The sequence below is a fragment of the Sceloporus occidentalis genome, unplaced genomic scaffold, assembly GCF_023333645.1.
Source record: "Sceloporus occidentalis isolate IW3139 unplaced genomic scaffold, rSceOcc1.0.p SCAF_82, whole genome shotgun sequence".
NCBI classification, from domain to species: Eukaryota; Metazoa; Chordata; class Lepidosauria; order Squamata; family Phrynosomatidae; genus Sceloporus; species Sceloporus occidentalis.
In genome coordinates, this window is record NW_028317062.1 from 1,295,024 (window position 1) to 1,315,327 (window position 20,304).

Below are 20,304 nucleotides of genomic sequence, written 5' to 3' on the forward strand. Positions count from 1 at the left end.
TGCCCTCTGGATCCACCCTAAGAGGGTATCCGGGTCAACCGCTTCACCCTTTTCTTTGGCGTTAGCCGCCAGTTAAAATAATTTGGTCAAAGGACCAAACACATCCAGGTGCTTGTCTTGACAAGACTTGAGGGCCGCCTCTAAGCCCTTTCTGGGGTTCCACCCTGACTTTGACAAATATTGGACCATTTTAGGATCCACAACAGGAGTCTCACAGACTTTGTTAGGCACGATTGGTCGAGTTTGTGTCTTGTGGTTTTACTGAGTGGTCGCCTGACCCATTTTTTAAGGGATTTGGCGATATGATCCGCCGGTACCCATTCAGCCGATCTAGGGTGATGGAGATCCTCCGGGTTGAAAAGAGATTCGCCCTGGGGATCCAGAATGCCCTCCGTGGTCGGGGTGATATGAGAGACCTTCTGGTCCTCTAGATTGGGGGAACCTAGTTCCGAGGAATGCAAAGGTTCCTCATCCAAATCCTCATCTGCAGCCGAGGACACATCTGACACTGACCAGACCTCCTCTGCGGAGTCAAGCTACGAATCTGAATCGTCGGTGAGTGCCTTGGCGCACTTCCACCGCCGCGCCTGTTCTGCCTGGCGTGGATAGGCTCTTTTGCGTGCTGGAATCACGCCATCTTGGGCAGCATGTACATCGCCAGTCCTACTAGTTCTGGAGGTCGGAGGGTTAATGTGTTTTTGTTTAGCTAGCGTCTTTCTAGGTGCTGTCAATGTGGTTGGGGCTGAGGTATGTGGGTCAGATGGTAGGTTAGAGGCATTATAATGCTCTCCCTGATCACAGGATTTTAAAGCCTGAGAAATGGAATGTGATAAAGTGAAGGTCATGGAACCCATGGCTGCAAAAATGGCCTCTGACACGGACTTTTGGAAGTCTATCTAGTGTCCTGACCCTGAAGAGGATTCACCTCCTTCCATTCCCATAGGAGTGATATGACTCAAAACTTCCCCACTAGAGGTTAAAATTGTGGCTGCCTGAGCAGGCACATCACAGCATTAGTTTTATGCATGACCGTTACAGGTACTTAGTAAAATAAGAACCAGATGGGGGAAAAACCTAAATTGCTAAAAAAACAAATAATCCCAGGGTGGGACCTTACCCCTGCCTGGGAGAAACTGCAAAAAAGGAGAAAAAACGCTGCGCTGTTAATAAAAACAGAAAACAGGTTCACCAGGGTACCGGGAGATGCAGAGAGGCAAGAAACGTCGAGGAACTGACTATAAACTACTGTGGGGCCGGCCATCCCTACAGGCTTCGTGTAGTTCAAATACGAAGTCCCTGTATGGAAAAACGTCGGACTCGCGCATGCGCACAAAGGTCGCATAACCCGTCCCTTGCCGAAAAGCAAAGAAAAAAACGCAAACTTGGAGAAACGGAACCCTGCCGTTGGGTTCCCGTCTCAAGCCAAGGAAGACCCGGACACGAAGAGCCACAAGGCTCATACAAGTCTCCCTAAGAACTCAAAACGGGTACCGAATAAAAGTGACAACGAAGGTAGGAAAGGAAATATAATGAGGGATACAATAAGGTAAAGAGGAAAATATATATATTTATAAATATATGATAATCCAATTACATAAGGAACATTTGTACAATGTGAGGAAAAAATCACTGGCTGTACTTATCTGTTCCAGCGAGCAGCAAAGAAAGAGGAGGTTTTAGAGGAGGAGTCTAGACTTATGGAGCATTCTGTTGGGGGATTGGCCATTGAGGTCACGTGTTATATTATTTTTTTTCCCTTTTGTAACTTTATTCATTTTATCCAGTAAAGAAAGAGTTAAAGCAATAGGAGCCTCCGTGTCTTGTCATAAAATTATGGTTACACTCTGGGGCTTGGGCCCGTAGTGCTTTTTTTGGTTACAAAGTTTCAAGTTGATGTGAGTAATTTGTTGATGTTACATTGTAAGCTAAATAAAAGACCAGGGGCTGTTTATCCAATTTGAAGTTGTTTGGTGTCTTTATTTATTATTTGGGGTTTATGAGCAGTCTGGTTCAGTGTGTTGGTACATATCCCTTGCAATCACATGTCCTATTGTGAATGTATTCTGATGACAAGACACCTCCTATAAATACAGAGTTGTCAAATTTTACAATGAGGTCATGTAAGAGTCTGTATTGTGTCCAAGAGATTGGGGTCTATAGAAATGTGCTTCTTGGCCCAGTAACTCCCAATGGAAAGTCTTGCATTAAGTATTTAAGTGTATCCTGTCCTAAAATACTAAATATCTACAAAGGTAGCCATCTCCTAGATCAGCGGTTCTCAACCCCTTTCACAGTGGTCTCCTAAGACCATCGGAAAACACATATTTCACAATATATAATTACATAATTTTATGGTCGGGAGTCACCACAACATGAGGAACTGTATTAAAGGGTCACGGCATTAGGAAGGTTGAGAACCACTGTCCTAGATTGTAAGCTCATTTTAGCAGGGCCCTCCTCACCTGTTTATTTCTGTTTTGTTGTTGCAATCAGGTACGGTGGGTGCAAGGGATGTTCGGGCAATAATGTAAGGAGGGCAGGAGAAATCAAGTGAAGGGCTCTGATATAGATAATGCATGTTACTGTGTGATATTACCTGGCTGGGGCTCTGATATAGACAATGCATGTTACTGTGTGATATTACCTGGCTGGGGCTCTGATATAGACAATGCATGTTACTGTGTGATATTACCTGGCTGGGGCTCTGATATAGATAATGCATGTTACTGTGTGATATTACCTGGCTAGGGCTCTGATATAGATAATGCATGTTACTGTGTGATATTTCCTGACTGGGGCTCTGATATAGACAATGCATGTTACTGTGTGATATTTCCTGGCTGGGGCTTTGATATAGACAATACATGTTACTGTGTGATAATGCATGTTACTGTGTGATATTACCTGGCTAGGGCTCTGATATAGATAATGCATGTTACTGTGTGATATTACCTGGCTGGGGCTCTGATATAGATAATGCATTTTACTGTGTGATATTACCTGGCTGGGGCTCTGATATAGATAATGCATTTTACTGTGTGATATTACCTGGCTGGGGCTCTGATATATGATAATGCATGTTACTGTGTGATATTACCTGGCTGGGGCTCTGATATATGATAATGCATATTGCTGAGAAATATTTTCAGCATAAGTAGCATGGATTTGTACCAGTGTTAAGGCCTTTGCTTTTGTATTAGATTAATTTTAAATATATACCGTATTGGCCGGAATATAGGCCGCACTTTTTCCTATATATTCAGGGTCTAGCGCCCGACGCCCGGGACATGCAGTTCTGGGCGTCGGACAGGCAGCAGGGTTAGGATGCAGATCCCCCACAGCGGTGCAGAGGACCTGTATCCTACTGTCACGGACTGGGTCCAAACAGATGACTGAAAGGACCCAGCGCGCCCGAAGATTGTATGCAGTAGTCACAGTGCAGTAGTGGAGATGGACAGGGCCTGGTTGCAGGGCGATCACACTCACCCAGGTGTTGAGCACCTAGGGTTGGCAGCCAAACACCAGCGCCCTGATATGGCAGCGGATGAAGTCCAGAATGAAGTGAAGTGATATCCTGCAGGCACCCTGGAGCAGGCATGAAGCAGATCACTATAATCACGTGGAGGATGCTACAGGCTGGGAGTATGGAAGCTAAGCAAACGGTATAGCAGAAACATAACAAGCAAGGGAGAGGGAGACCAGGCACGAAACATAACCAGACAAGACATACATGTTACAGGGCACTACAGTGAACAAGGAATAAACATTACTAGAGAAGATATACATGATACAGGGCACAACAAAGGACAGGGAACAAGGCAAGGCACAGGGGAAGGAGTAAGGAGCCGGAATCCTCGGACGCTTCTCCTTTAAGCAAGGATAGGTCATATTAACTAGGAAAAAGGGAGAGGAGAGAGGAACCAGAATCCTCAGATGATACAAGGAAGAAGGGCAAAGGTACATAAGAGACAAACAAACATGAATACAGATACTAGCCTAAGACTGATTGATAACAATTGGAGATTCCGTCACATCATATGGCCATAGTATGCTTAGCCCACCACTACGCCAAAGTACTCCAATGACGGTGGGTCCTAACGCTAATCCCTGCTGACAGTCGTACGAAACAAACCAAACATGTAAACCAAACACATAGCACTGAGACATACCTTAGACTGAAGACTGAGACAAACAGAACACACGATGGGGCACACCTTATAAAGGAAACGGAGCTGAAGCAGAAGCAAGGAATGGAAGCACATTGTGCAGACGTGCCGGCAGCGTAGGTTGTTTACGCGCGCATTGCCGCAGCCGGTGAACGTTCGCACAATACGTTTTACCTCTGCCCCCAAGACTTACCAGAGCAGACTCCCGGGTGTCTTGCGGGGGACATCTACGCAATACGCGTATACAACTTCCGGTGCCGGCACTTCCGCTGAGTGCCGGCACCGGTAGTTGTATACGCGTATTACGTAGATGTCCCCCGCCGGCCGTGCAAGACAAGACACCTGGGAGTCTGCTCTGGTAAATTCGGGGGGGGGGGGTTGACAGAGTGGCAGCATATCTCGGGGGGAGCAGAGTGGCAGCATATCTCGGGGGTGGGGGGGGCAGAGTGGCAGCATATCTCGGGGGGAGGACAGAGTGGCAGCATATCTCGGGGGTGGGGGGGCAGAGTGGCAGCATATCTATTACAAAACTTTTTCTTTAAAAAAGCACCAAACTTTTAGGGTGCGGCCTATATCCGAGCCAATAGGGTATATTTTCTTAATACATTGGTTTGGTTGAATTCAAGGTATTTTTAATATGCATGACTGTGCTAACAAAAATGAAGCGTGTTTTAAGTGGCGATGCGAGCGCGACATTGTAAAGTGTAATTGCTTGTATTGGTGAGTTCTGCGTGATTTTGTTGGGAGGTACGGGATTACAACATAAGATTTGCAAATCTACTGCTTTTGGCAAATTGGTCTGTAATCTTTAAGGGATATAATAAACAGAGGTGTTAACTCTACTGAGGTAATTAGCAGTAAACATAAGAATTATCGTGTTACTGACACACATTGGGTGTGTAGAGTCTGAATTTCTTTTTACTTATTCATTATGCAACTAGAAAACATTTATATCAGGGTGAAATGCATCTGTCAGTTCTTTTTTCACCATGTGCAAGATCTCATGGTGAACAACTTGCTAAGGTCATACTTGATTTAGTTATTAAAAATTCTGAGGAGGAACCATCCTTGTGATGGACAGACATTACACTAACACAAAGCCTTACGTCAACTAGAGGATCCACAATGTTATATTAAATTACATTTTAATGCTCCATTGGGATTGTAGAAACAAATCAGATTCCAAGTGAGGTGTGGGTAATTTCTATTAGCAACCATTTTAAGATTAGCATTTGCTCTTATACTTTTTAATGTTTAATGGTTTACTACAGTTAACAACGCTTGGTTTGCTTCTCACTCCTAGTGGACAATGTTGCATTAGAGAGGTACATATATCTCTTGCATTGGTTAACTTGAAAGGGTTAATTTTGCTGGTGTATATGAGGAGGCACTTCCCTCATGGTTACTTACCAATTTTAATATAAGATTGGCCTTTTTTACCATTCAGAGAAATTCCAGTATCCTGTTATTTCTTTTCTAAAAATAGTTTTAATTTATTCCGAAGTCTAAAGATACATCAATAGTTTTATTTTAATGAGTTTCATTTAGTATGCATGTGGTTGAGATCATACGCACAAACCCTCCCTTATTAACCAATTGTTATGGGGTTGGGTGTGTGTACCTATGACTAAATCCAACAAAATGGACGAAACACATCAAATATGGCCATCTTTATTGAGGTTTTTTTTTTATTTATGTCCTGTTATATACTAAATATGAATCTTTACTCTTTATTATGAGGGATTAAAAGTTAATTTTTATTATGTATGGTCCCACTCACTACCTTTTTAGCTGCTATAGGCAATGAGCATACCTCCGAGCTCCAGCTACCTGGATCCTTCCCTTGCGGGACCGGGCCAGGACTGCCAACTGATGTCTGCGGCGGTCCCGATGATGTCTGTGGGCGGTCCCGCTGACATCGCTGGAAGCACCCCCGTTTAAAGGAGAAATGGGTGGGAAGCATTCACGACCCCTCTCCCTCAACCTGGTGGATTGTAATGTTCACCCTTCGCTGCATGGACTTGTTTAACCCCTTGATGATAATTGCCGGTCCGGGCACGTCACCGAAATTCAAGTCGTTAACGACAATTGACGACGTGCCAGGAGCGGCACGTCTTTAAACGGGTGCAGAAAGCGATCTATTTTCGCTTTCTGCACCGAAACGGCGTTGCTGTAATGCCTCGACCTCGAGGCATTCAGCAACCCCATGATCGGCACAAAGGGGCCATCTCTGGCCCCTCTCCGGGGCGTCAACATCCCGTTTTAAAAGCGTTTAGGAGGCGATCAACGATTGCCTCCTAAACTTAAATGGTGTCGCTGGAATGCCTCGATCAGGAGGCATCCAGCGACACCAAACACTTACCTTGGGATGGACTGTGACCGCTCCAGAGAGCGGTCACAGCCGCAGCTGCCGGTGATCTTCGCCATCCGCATGTAAAAATAATTTCCCACTGATGTCACTATCAGGGGAACCTTCAAGTTGAAAAAAAATGTTAAATTTTTTTTAAAAAAAAGGCAAAAAAAAATAAATATATATATATAAAAAATATATTTTTGTGAGCAAGTCCTAAAATTAGCATATTAGCTTAAAACAATTCTCGCATGGAAAGAGTTAAAATACTGGCATATTAAATGCCCATGGGGTGTCTACTTTTAAAAAATGTATGATTTGATGGGATAAATTGAATTGGCCGGCTTCAACAAGGTCCCAATTAACACTGGGGGAAGGATGGCCACATATCTAATTTCCAATTAGATAAATGCACACGTACCAAATGTGGCCTTTTAGTTCCCCCCAAAAAATGACAAACCCATGCATGTGGGGTATCACTGTACTCAGGAGATGTTGCTGAACACATATTGGGGTGTCGTGTGACAGCGGCATATACCAGGAGCTGTAAATTCATACATAAAGTAGGTGTGTGTGGGAAAAATACACACAAAAATACTACTGCAAACTTTGAAAAAATGCTGGTGGTAAAATGTGTGCATGCAAAGAGTTAAAATACCAGCATTTAAAATACCCTGTGGTGTCTAGTTTTCAAAAATATATGGTTTTTTTGGGCACACTGAAATGGCCCGGCTCAAAGATGTACCAAATAGGGCACGGGCAGTGGATCACCAAATGCCAAAGTTCAACATTGAAAAATGTGCATGCCCCAAATGTGGCCCTTTTTCCCCCAAACAGCCAGGCAAAATCATTTATGTGGGGTATCACTGCGCTCAGGAGATGTTGCTGAACACAAATTGGGGTGTTTTGTGATAGTGACATATACGAGAACTTTTTAATTCATACCAGAAGTAAAATGTGTGTGAAAAAACAAATGCAAAAAAATTACTACCACAAAGTTTGACAAAGACTGGTGGTAGATATGGTGCATGGAAAGAGTTAAAATACTAGCATTTGAAATACCCTGGGGTGTCTAGTTTTCAAAAATATATGGCTTTATTGGGCACACTGAAATGGCCCGGCTCAAAGATGTACCAAATAGGACATGGGCAGTGGATCCCCAAATGCCAAAGTTCAACATTGAAAAATGTGCATGCCCCAAATGTGGCCCTTTTGCCCCCAAACAGCCAGGCAAAATCATTCATGTGAGGTATCGCTGTACTCAGGAGATGTTGCTAAACACATATTGGGGTGTTTTATGATAGTGACATTTACCAGAACCTGTTTATTCATACCTGAAGTAAAATGTGTGTGAAAAAACAAATGCAAAAAAATTACTACCATAAAGTTTGACAAAGGCTGATGGTAGAATAAGTGCTTGGAAAGGGTTAAAATACTAGCATTTGGAATACCCTGGGATGTCTAGTTTTCAAAAATATATGACTTGATGGGGTAAATTGCATTGGCCGGGTTCAAAGATACCCGAAATGGCACATGGGGGGGAAGAATTACCAGATTTGGAAAAAATGGCTTTGAAATAGCAAAACGCTACCTGTACTTATTGCTCCATAACGTGCAGAAAAAAGCAAAAAAACATAAAAACATTGGGTATTTCTAAACTCAGGACAAATAGTAGAATCTATTTAGCAGGTTTTTTTACCTTTTATAGATGAGTAAAAGATTTTTCAACTAATCTATGTTTCACCATATTTTATACTTTTTTTAATAGTAAATAATATGATACAATCACAACAATGTCATCTAAAGAAAGCCCTTCTTGTCCTGAAAAAAACAATATCTAATGTGTGTGAGTTCAGTAAACGGGAAAGAAGAAAATTACAGCTAAACACGAGCAGCGCAGAAATGTTAAAACGGCCATTGTCACGAAGGGTACAAAAAGTAAAATCAGCCTTTGTCACGAAGGGGTTAAACTTGGTGCTACCTGCCCAGCCCTTCAGTCTGGGCCTTGACATTGATGTTATAGGACTGCCTGTTTGGTTCCTGCTTTGGCAATGGCATGAGCACTCTTTCTACTGCTATACCAGTGGAGTCTCCAGCTTTCATATTTAGGGGGGCACATGGGGGGACAGGGATTATAAAACGCTACATATATATATATATATATATATATATATATATACACATAAACACTACATATACACTATATATCACTTTGAAGTAAAGACCTTGATTGAAATATTATTTAAATTACAGCTGAACTGGCATTTATTTTTCATGCTCTAATATTAGACCCTGCAGCCAATATATATAAATAATAGCCCCTGCAGCCAATATATATATTATTAGCCCCTGCAGCCAATATACTGTATTGGCTCGAATATAGGCCGCACTTTTTCCCCCCACATTAAGTCTTTAAAGTGGGGGTGCGGCCTATATTCGGGCTCTAGCGCCCGACGCCCGGGACATGGAGTCCTGGGCGCCGGGCAGGGTTAGGATACAGATCCCCCTCAGCGGTGCAGGGGACCTGCATCCTACTCCCCGATACGCTTAGACAGCCTCCCCTGCCAGCACTTTCCACGGGGGGGGGGTGCCGGCACGGGAGGTTGTCTAAGCGCATCGTGCGGATGGTCACCGGCTGCGGAGGTTGTTTACCCGCATCTGCACGATGCGTTTTACCTCTGCCCCCAAGACTTACCAGAGGAGACTCCCGGGTGTCTTGCGGGGACGGCGGGGGACATCTACGCAATACGCGTATACAACTTCCTTGTACGCGTATTGCGTAGATGTCCCCCACCGGCCCCGCAAGACACCCGGGAGTCTCCTCTGGTAAGTCGGAGTGGCAGCATATCTCGGGGGGGGCTTAGGACAGTGGCAGCATATCTCGAGGGGGGAGGAGGACAGTGGCAGCATATCTCGGGGGGGAGGACAGTGGCAGCATATCTCGGGGGGGGAGACAGAGTGGCAGCATGTTTTTTTGGTGCTTTTTTTAAAGAAAAAAACTTTAAAAAAGCACCAAACTTTTAGGGTGCGGCCTATATACGGGGGCGGCCTATATCTGAGCCAATACGGTATATATTATTAGCCCCTGCTGCCAATATATATATAAATATTAGCCCCTGCTGCCGATTATATATAAATACTGTATTTGCTCGATTATAAGACAAGTTTTTTTCTCTTGAAAAAACCCTCGTCTTATAATCGAGGTCTTCTTCTAATCAGACCTCAGATCGAGGTCTGACTATGAGACTAAGATCCAGGGGACCTGGATCCTCCTGTCTGGTAACCTCAGCTGCTGCCGGCACTTCTACTGGGGCGTCTATCACCAAGCTGTGCTGCAGGGAATTCTCTTCTCTGGCAGCCAGGGAAGGTATGCGCAATGCGCGTAGACAACCTCTGCTGCCGTCGTCACATGACCTTCCGGTGCTCAGTCATAGAAGTGACTGGCCTCCACCCGCTGCCTCCACCAGACACCAGGGAGTCAGAAGCACTGGTAAATGCCCCATGAGTGCCCCATGATATGATATGCCTTTTAACCCCTTTATGCCACTCTGCCTCCAGAAATGCATTTTAACCCCCTATATGCCACTCTGCCTTTTTATTTGTATGTGCCATGGCCCCCTCTGCCCCCCCCCGCTGATGCCACTGTCCTATACAACCAAGCATTCTGCTAGCATTTCCTGATGCTCTATTACATTGTCTATCCGCCTTTAAATCCTCTGAAATAATTACCCCTAAATCTTTCCTCCAAAGTCCTAGCTGCATTATCGTGCACTTATCCACATTAAGTGCCAGTTGCCACAGCTCAGACCATATTTCCAGTTTACCTAAATCATTTGCCATTTGGCTTATCACTCCATAAAAATATTAAAAAGAATGGGTCCAAGTACAGATCCCTGAGGTACCCTACTGGTAACAAGACCTTGCTCTGAATATACTCCATAGGCAACAACCCTCTGTTGTCTGTCACTAAGCTATTGCCTTGGATTATTCAACAATGTTGGGATCCAAACTCTTATTTTAGCAAATCTTTATAGAGCGAGAATTGGTAGCAGTAAGTGTTTCTAGAGTTTGATAAAATGGCAGGCACTTTTAGGCGTCCATTGAAATCCAGGTGATCCAATCCATACTCGCAGCCTAACATATTGTTACCATGTACTCCAATCCATCAGCTCTCAGTGTGCTATCAATAAGCAGTGGGCAATCCTGATCTATTCCAACAGCTCCTGTTAGCTAGTAACTTATGCCTGTTACAGGGACACATTTATGGTTATTTTTTGTTACCACCCTGCTGCTGTTTGCTATCATTTCATACAGTCGCTTTGTCATTTTTGATACGGTTTATTTAGGCAAATTAGAATTAAACGTGTTGGCCTTTGAGCAAATTATAATATATGCTGGTATGTAGGGCTACAACTAACGATTATTTTCATAATCGATTAGTTGGCCCATTATTTTGTCGATTAATCGGATAAAAAAATTTAAATGTTTAATTTATTTAAAATAATTTAATAAAGTAACGTAGGATGTTAAAAACAAATGGCAGAATAAAAAAACTTTGATAAAAATGCATTTCTTGTTTTTATTTCCCAACCCCCAGTTATGCACATTTGAGCCCAGGCTTGCCACACTGCCCTCCCCACATATGCCTTATATACCCTATATGCCTTATACCCCCTGATATGTCACTCCGTCCTCCCCAGGTATGCCGTATAACCCCCTGATATGTGGATGCTACATGAAATGGGCGGAGCCAATCGGCCATTTGGCCCCACCCCTTTCTCCCTCCCTGCAGTCACTGACGATTTTCTCCGGCAGTGATTGCAGGGAGGGACTGGTAAGTAGGAACTGCTGCTGTGAGTCACAAACTGATTATAAAACGAGGGGTGTTTTTTCAGAGCATTTGCGCTGAAAAAACCTTCATTTCATAGTCGATAAAAATTGATTCAACTAATCGATAATGAAAGTCGTTGGCAACGATTTTTATTATCGATTTTATCAATAAGTTGTTGCAGCCCTACTGGTATGCACTTCTGACCTTATATCTATCTATCTATCTATCTATATATATATATCATGTTAGCAGGTTTTGATACTAAATCAACTGTTTGTACCCTTGTCCCTACTATTATTAACTGTCTAACTTTTGTATTCCAATATTATAGACGATAGCAATGTGAGTGAGAAGCTTTCACAAAAAGTCAGAGTACTTTGTTGGATAATGACGGCACCAGTTAACCTACAGACCAAAGCTATTCACCTAAAATACTCCTGGACCCGACACTGCAATACAACTTTGTTCATGAGTTCAATTGACAGTGACTTCCCAACTGTTGGTCTGGGTACAAAAGAGGGGAGGGATGAACTTTATTGGAAGACTATCGGAGCCTTTCATTACATACATGAACACTACTTTGACCAAGCTGATTGGTTCTTGAAGGCAGATGATGACACATACGTGGTGATGGAGAACTTACGGTTGCTGCTTTCAAATTACACACCTGACCAACCTATCTACTTTGGCAAGCGTTTCAAACTCTTTGTTGACCAAGGCTACATGAGTGGAGGAGCTGGTTATGTACTTAGCAAGGAATCTCTAAAACGATTTGTGGACGGATTTCGTGCTGGGAACTGCACTCACAAATCTTCTGTGGAGGACCTTGAACTGGGGAAGTGCATGGAGACTATGGGCGTTACAGCAGCTGACACAAGGGACAGTGAAAATAGAGAGAGATTCAATCCGTTTTCTCCTGAGTACCATCTAACTACTCACTTTGAAGCAAATGACCTCTACAAGGATTACTGCTACTATCCTGTTGTTGAGGTAAGTTCTTAAAATGTTCAACCATGTCAAAAAATAGAATTGTGTTTAACACCTTGCAGTATGAACTAAACCCAGGAAATAAATCTTTGTTTAACCCCTTAACGACCAGTGAGATGACTGGCACGTCATGGCATTAAATAAGAAAGCAATCTAAATAACTTTGAATGCCTCGATAGCCTGAGAAACCCATGCTTGGGGGCTATCACTGTACTCGGGAGATTTTGTTGAACACATATTGCGGTGTTTGTAAATTCATACAAAAGTACAATTTGTGTGAAAAAAAATTACTACCACAAAGTTTGGCAAAGGCTAGTGGTAGAATTTGTCATGGAAAGGGTTAAAATACCAGCATTTAAATTACCTTGTGGTGTTTAGTTTTCAAAAATATAGATGGGGTAAATTGCATAGACCTTCTTCAAAGATGTTCAAAAATAGCTCATCAGGACAGGATTACCAGATTTGGGAAAAAAATGGTTTTGAAACCGCAAAACACTGTACTTATTACCCTATAACTTGCAAAAAACATAAAACCATTGAGAATTTCTAAAGTCAGGACAAATAGAATTTAGAAGGGTTTTTTTCATTATTGTTTGTAGACGAGCAAAAGATTTTTCAAATAAAAGTGAGTGCATTTTTAAAAATTTTTTTTTACCATTTTATTATTATTTTTATAGGACATTATATGTGATAAAAAATGGTATCTGAAGTAAGCCCTTCTTCTGACAAAAACACTATATATCTTGTGTGGGTAGGGGTTAACCTTTCTATAGAGGAATTCCCTTTTGGCAAGATGTATTTGGAAAGTTCTGCTGTAGACCTTTCCCGTATTAGTGCCTTAGGGTTGCCTTTACCTGTTGAGTGCCAGTTTGCTGTGCAATGCATAACATTAATCTGAAATGCTCGCTCGCCTCAAAATATGATAGTTAATTTCTCATAAATACTAACTTGTGAGCTTTATTGAATGAAACATAGGTAAATGCAGGGCCGGCCCAAGGCAAAATGCCGCCTGGGGCGAATTTTAAAATGCCGCCCCCCCCCCCTATCTACCCTTCCTCTCCCTCCGTCCCTGCCGCCCCCCCTTATCTAGCCTTCCTCTCCCTCCGTCCCTGATGCCCCCCCCCTTCTTGTACTTGCCTTTCAGCAGTCCTGCGGCGAGTCTCCCTGTTCGGTCTCGGTGCCGGCTTGTAATGCTGAGCGCCGGAAATCTTCCGGCACTCAGCATTACAAGCCAGCACCGAGACCGAACAGGGAGACTCGCCGCAGAGGAGAGAGTGAGGGGCGCCGAGCGGGTACTGACAGCGGCGCCCCTTTCTCTCTCTTTCGCTTTAAAAAAAAAAAAAAGGGGCTTGGGGCGGGGAAGTGCCGCCCCTTCAAGAGTGCCGCCTGGAGCGGTTGCCCCACTCGGCTCCATTGTCGGGCCGGCCCTGGGTAAATGTCCACCTTAAGTTGAACATTTCCTCTTTGGTACGTAGCTTGTTAAATAACCTCAGTCTTTTTTTAAATGTTTCTCTCCAGGGTCCCCAGTGTTGCTCAGACTTGGCCATATCTTTTCATTACGTGAATGCTGAACTCATGCACACGCTGGAATATTTCACCTACCACCTGAGGCCTTATGGATATCGGTATCGATACCAACCTCCACTTTCTGAGAATGCGGAAAGACTCCCTAATCAAAGTCACGAAAATGCTACAGATCACAAGCTAACCATGAAACCTGGTACAGCAACCAGAAGCTTAAAAGCAGGACTTTAGACCGTCTCTATACATTAAACCAACAAGCCAAAGGTGACCAATAAAACATAGAAACGGATTGCCAAAGCAGGCTTTATACCAGACGTGTGAGCAGTAGCCTTGACTAAAACCTGGCTTCAAGCAAGGATTTTACTGCCAAAGAACAGAAACCTTATGCAGGCACTGTGCATATAGAGTATAAGTATATGTTGCCACCTGATGGTGCTTTATTTTACAACAATGGGACGGTAAACCGATCAAACATATTGAGTAGTGCTGTCTAATATATTTGGTGTGCGCTGTGCATCTTCCACGCTCTTAAGCTTCGTGCCTGGACCCTGCTAAACCATTGGTGCAAATGATCCATTCGCCAGGTATATCACATCCACTGAAGAACTCCTTTTAGCCTCAACCAGGCCAGAGACTATACCTGTAAAATAGGACTTTTCTAATTTATTTGTAACATGGCATCTGACTCGTGTTTGTGCTGTTTATTGTTTAGAAACTGAGACTACCTCAATATTTATTTCCCCCTTTTATATTGAGAGGGTTTTATAGCTGTATCTATTTTTATATCTATTTACAAATTCACATATCATTTATATGAGATACCTTTCTATATATGTTTTGGCTTGGGGGCCTGGTTACCTGCAAGTTAAAGGTGAACTACCATCCAACGTGTTGTGTAGCTCATATATTAGATAACTTGGGCTTTTGTTGGTGAACAAACCCCTTAAAGCTGAAATAATACCGATTGGTAAGATTTTTTTATAGAGTACAATCCTTGAGTAAATTTTAGTAAATTATATAGTTCAAATCTTAAATTCCATTTATTTATTGCTATATAATACTTCAAGAGCACAATACATAGCTTCCCTCTCACTTATTTAGTTTATCTACTAAACTTACCTAAACTTAAGACAAATATAGCTTTCTTTTGAAACCATACCCACACATATAAGCTATAATTTAGAATGAAAAATATCTAAACAAGTGGCAAAACCGAGGGCAAAAACAATTTTTTTTACAGCTTCCCTTTAATAGCTATACATGGCTACCTCAAATGGGGAAAAATATTTACTGGTATTTGTCCCAAATTTTAATTACAAGGCATTTATTTTCAGATGTTTAACTTTTCAAACTAGATGTCTTTAATAAGGTATTAAGTTAATTACAATATTCACAATAGCAAACAAAGGTAATTCTAAATTGCACTCTGTGTATTCACACTTTTTTTTTTTTTACACTGTGAAGTGTATTCACACTTTTTTTTTAAGTTTTATTTTATTTTCAATTTTTTCACTTTGTCTTTGCACTACTGTTTTAGAGAGCAGTGTAATACAATCAGAAATCACTTGTCTTTGTAGGACACATCATTGTTGTAGCTAGCAAGTAACCCATAATGATTTCCAAGTGACATCATGGGATCACTTATATTTTTGGGACATAGTAGGAGAGGAACTGCTGTTCAGGCATTCAGTCATTTACAATGTACCTAATGCTAATGCTCAATGAAAGTGCTTGCTAAGTTGTTTCAGTCATCTGCAGCTAAAAGCAGAGAGATCATCCAAATCTCCCTGCTGATGCTAAATAGCAGACAGTGTAATATTATGCCTTTTGCTTTAAATGCTGGTTTTGCAGGGACGTTTTATATCCTCCATCCCTAAGGAGGTGAATTAGATCTACGGTTATCACAGGCTATCCTCTGACAAAGATTTAGTGACCAAACCATTTGGATATATAGAGCATTATTCCACAGTTATTCTTGGGCATCTAGAGGTATTTGCTTTATTGCAGGTTCTGTATGTAATATGATATGTGTAACTTAATCACATATTAAATAAAGTTGTATTTAATTAATGTATGCCTTGGTATGTATTATTTGGCTTCCAAAATTAAACTGCATATTCTAAGTGAGGCCTAACTAATGCTTTATTTGGAATAAAAAAAATAATTTCTCCCCTCTTGCATCAGTAGCCTTTTTTTTTATTTTTATTTTTTTTATATACTAATAGTTTGAAGGCTGTTACTTTAGACTATGTGTGTCTAACTTCATTCAGTTCATATTAAGGTTGCACACTCTTATTACACAAATATACAACTTTTATTGGTGTTTTAATGCCATTTGTCAGTTCTCTGATCATTCTCACGTTTATCGAGTAATCTGCAAAAACTATTTTGAACGGTTGGGGAACCGTTCGTCTTTCATAGTCTGCCAATTTTCTACCACATTCTATAATGCATAATCATTTTTAAAACAGAAGAAATGTAACCACACATATAATGCCACTTAGATTTTCATTTCCGAAACTGTATTAGGAATAGCCAACTTTTTTTGAAGGAGGGATTCACTGAAGTCTCTTCTCACTGAAGGTGTATTGAGAGTTTTTGCTAGTTGCTCAAAGTCTGCGAAGTCCACCTGGCAAATGAGGCCCATACTATAGGCACAACTGAAACGGTTTTATAAAAAAGTTTTGGATATTACAAACCAGTACTTACTTAATATAAGCTATATGACTATCCTCTTAGAAAAAAGTTCCAATACAGTCATTATTAGTACAGACATTATTTAGCATAATAATCTCCAAGATGGTCAAAGTCATCAAGTGTCTTCCGAAATGACAGCAAGTGGGTGATTATTAAGCAAAATATGATACATGATGTATTTTTTCATAAATCTGTCAATATTAATGTATTTCTGATAAAAGATTATAGTTGTATACATATTATACTATGCCAGGTTGGGCACTCTGCTTGGTTTTAGGTACATTAAGCTGGGAAAAGGAATTGATTGTGGGAACTCTGCTGGACACGTATGAGTTGGGCCATGCTTAAACTTTCTGCTAAGGGGATAGTCATATAACTTATAGCACCAAACATTTGTGATGTATATGCAGTGTTAAAGATAGGAGGTAATGGAGTATTCCATGTAACTAAGCTGCTTGTAAATTGTTTTTAGGAACCTTTCATTCCTTCATATTCTGCTCATGTTGTGCCCTTACTGGCCATTTCTAATGCATAATTACTTTTAACACAAATTGTCTTATGGAAGAAATTAAATAAAACCACAAATATCAATGGGAGTCCATTTTATACATGCGCACAGGGGGTGTCTCTTTTCACCACTAGAGCTGAATGGTGGAGAGTATACCACATTAGCATGGACAGCAAATGGGTCTTCTGCAAGCCAAGGAGCTTGGGGGAAATGGAAGAGGCACATGCATTAAGAGACAAGAAGCGGCAAGAGAAGTTGCATAAAAGGAGACTTGGACACAGAAGTCGTGTTGAAGAAGGCTGGGAGTCCTTGAGAGAGTGAAAAGGAAAACCAAAATTTGTAGCTCTCTGCTTTGTCTACATTTGTTTCATTGCTGTTCATCCTCATTTTTGGACATTCCTATGAAATGGCAAATTTTGTTAAAATTCGTATGGGGAGAGGATAGTAAAGGGATGGAGAAAAGGGAGGGGGCTTGAGAAAATAAGTAAATAAGAGATGTGCAAAAAAATTGCATGTTTTTAGTTGCAGCAAAAAATAGGAAGGTAAAAGCGCTAAGAACAATAAAATAAATTAGTCCTATAAATAGCAGCAGACCACTCCCAAGGTTTCCTCTTCTTGGCTTGGTAAATAACTTGGAGGTCACAGGAGATAGTGGTTGCGCATAGAGGAGAAGAAAGTCACAGTAATATAATATGTGGCTGGCACCGTGTGGTAAAGAGTTATGGAATTGGTACTCGCATTTTTTGGGGACTTAAGCAATTAGTCCCACAAAACTTGCATGGGCGATACAATCCTTGCCTGGGGATATCTTTAGCAGCAGTCCTGTGTAGTTCTTTTTTTTGTGGTTCTCAGGATAAGGTGCACATAAAAAGTTAAATAGAAATAGGCATAGTGCTTTCTGTATATATAAAATTAATAAAACAAATAAAAACAGTTCACTATATACTCACAATATGGTGAGCAATAAATGGATTGCTCACACCTTCTGGCGTAGGTGGAATGATCCCCACCAAGGATATAAACTTGCGTGTTTAAAACACTAAAAGGATACCAGGAGCAGAAAAGAATGGTTTTTAAAAAAACTTATTTATTTTCAGGTCAATAAAAATAGCACAATGTGCTTTTCCACACGGTGCCAGCAACATATTATATTTCTTCTCCTCTATGCGCAACCACTATCTCCTGTGACCTCCATGTTTTTAGTTGCATAGCGTTAATATAACATTTTCTAATACTACAGGCTTTGGGGGTTCTTTTTTTTGTATTGTTTGGACAGGTCCTAGTGCAATATGGATAGAGATCCCTTTGTGACATCACTGAGCTCCCCATAAAGTTTTTTTTAATTTTAATATATTATTTGTTTTACATTTTCGGAAGGGGCGCCCTCTGATCACTTCTGTGCTGACCAAACCATGATTAGCAAGCAGGGCTCCATAACCCTCCATTGCTGAGCATGATGTGTGCTGTCAGCCAGCAGTGGGAGCCATCAGAGAACTGAGAAGTCTTCATGCCTCAAAAAACCTTCTGGCAGATGCCCAATCGCATCTGCAGGAAGCGAGCAGTTCTTGCTTCCCCTGAAAGGGGAACGTACAGGCTGCCTGTCAGTGTTTACTGCTGTAAAAGGGGCCATCCTGCCACCTTTTATGGAAGTACCTGTACATCTATAGGGACCTAGTAAAAGATAATATAGCAAACAAATGAAAATGTCCACTGTAAAACATATCTGCGCCTATCCCTGCTGGTACCCAACCTTAACTGTAATAACATAGAATGTTCATTTATAGCATCTAGCTGCCCATAGTAAGTCTTCTTCTTTTAAAGCCAACTTCACACGTTCATATGTAAATAAAAAAGTTTAGGGAATAAGCTCCATTAACTTACACACACACATCAAAAAAATAAAACAATACGTAAAAAATCTACAATAAACATTTTGACACTTTATTGTATAAATCTTATGTTACATCAGTTAATTGTTGCAAAATAAACCTGCCAATAAAGCATAAACACAAATATTTTCATTTCTAATTATTGGGACTTAAGGGTGGGGATAGTGGGTGGTCTGCCAAGACAGCACTGTATGTTAAGCTCTTCACTGTAAGAAAAAGTGACAGAGGTTTCAGGATCTTCTCAAGGTTACAGTCAAGGGTAGAAGAAACCATCCAACACAACAGCTGGTTGGTAAATGGTCAAAACCCTACAAACCGATGAGGAACTCTTGTTTTAAGTTTTAAGACTAAAATGGGTACACATCTCAAATCTAAATCTCTTTTTCATGGGGTAAGATTTTAGCAAGAGTGTGCATCGCCATCCCAAAAGTAATCATTTTCAGGTACTTCACCTCCAAACAAATCCCTTTCTTGTAACAATTTAGAATGCAATATGCACCAGTGAGCAAACTTATGCTTAATGAATCTGTAACAGTGATTCCAAGCAAGAGAGAAACCAGGATTGCCACTTAAATGTATATAAGGATAACTATTCTGAATTTTTTTTAGATATATTGCTATGAATGGACACAGTGCTATATATCAAGCTTTTTGACTGATAAATGTTCAATAACTGTAATTTTTATTCTTTCAGTGAAGGTGTTAGCAGGCAGTGTGCCGTCCTATCTAAGGGAGGGATTGCAAGGAGTCAGTCACAATCACAGCTCCTACAGTGTCACAGGTACCACTGGAAAAATGAAGAAGCCTGAAAAGCCAACATATATAAAAATACAATACTGCTATATCTTTCAATAAGATGTTTTTCTCCCTTTTTAAATTTTGAAACATTTTTTATTTATTTTTTTAGTTATTTTTTTACAACGGCAGTAATTCTTGTTTGAGTAATGGACACATGGTTATGGGTAGTCACATATACGAAGATCATCCACCAGCTTGTTCCATAATCGAAATGTACACAGTGTATTCCAATACCAATTCTCAGAACCAGGGGTCCAGATATTGCAATGCAGTAATAGTGCCTTTGGATATCTAGCATGGTTGCAATAATTCCCAATTACCCAAGAATGTGATTCAAATTATTTTAAAAAACTATGTCAAAATGGTCCCTTTTAAGTAGTGGGAAGGCCTCAATAGAATTGCTTTCTGTATTAAAAGGCATCGTCGGTGCCTGTACATGTGCGAAATATTTTGTAAAAAAACCTATATATTTGTGATTCAGCCCACTATTTTGCTATCATTTGAACATAATTCTATTTTGAATTGAAGGGGAAAACCATATCAAGATGTCTAAC

The 20,304-nt window shown here is 41.1% G+C and overlaps 1 protein-coding gene across 1 annotated transcript; it reads left to right on the forward strand.

Moving 5' to 3' along the window:
- The first annotated feature begins 302 nt into the window (after positions 1–302).
- Positions 303–14,089, forward strand: LOC149285228 (glycoprotein-N-acetylgalactosamine 3-beta-galactosyltransferase 1-like). Its single transcript, XM_089495596.1, has 3 exons — positions 303–402; positions 11,679–12,337; positions 13,853–14,089. Exons 1-3 carry the CDS (start codon positions 303–305, stop codon positions 14,087–14,089), a joined length of 996 nt encoding a protein of 331 aa, XP_089351722.1.
- The last annotated feature ends 6,215 nt before the right edge of the window (positions 14,090–20,304 follow it).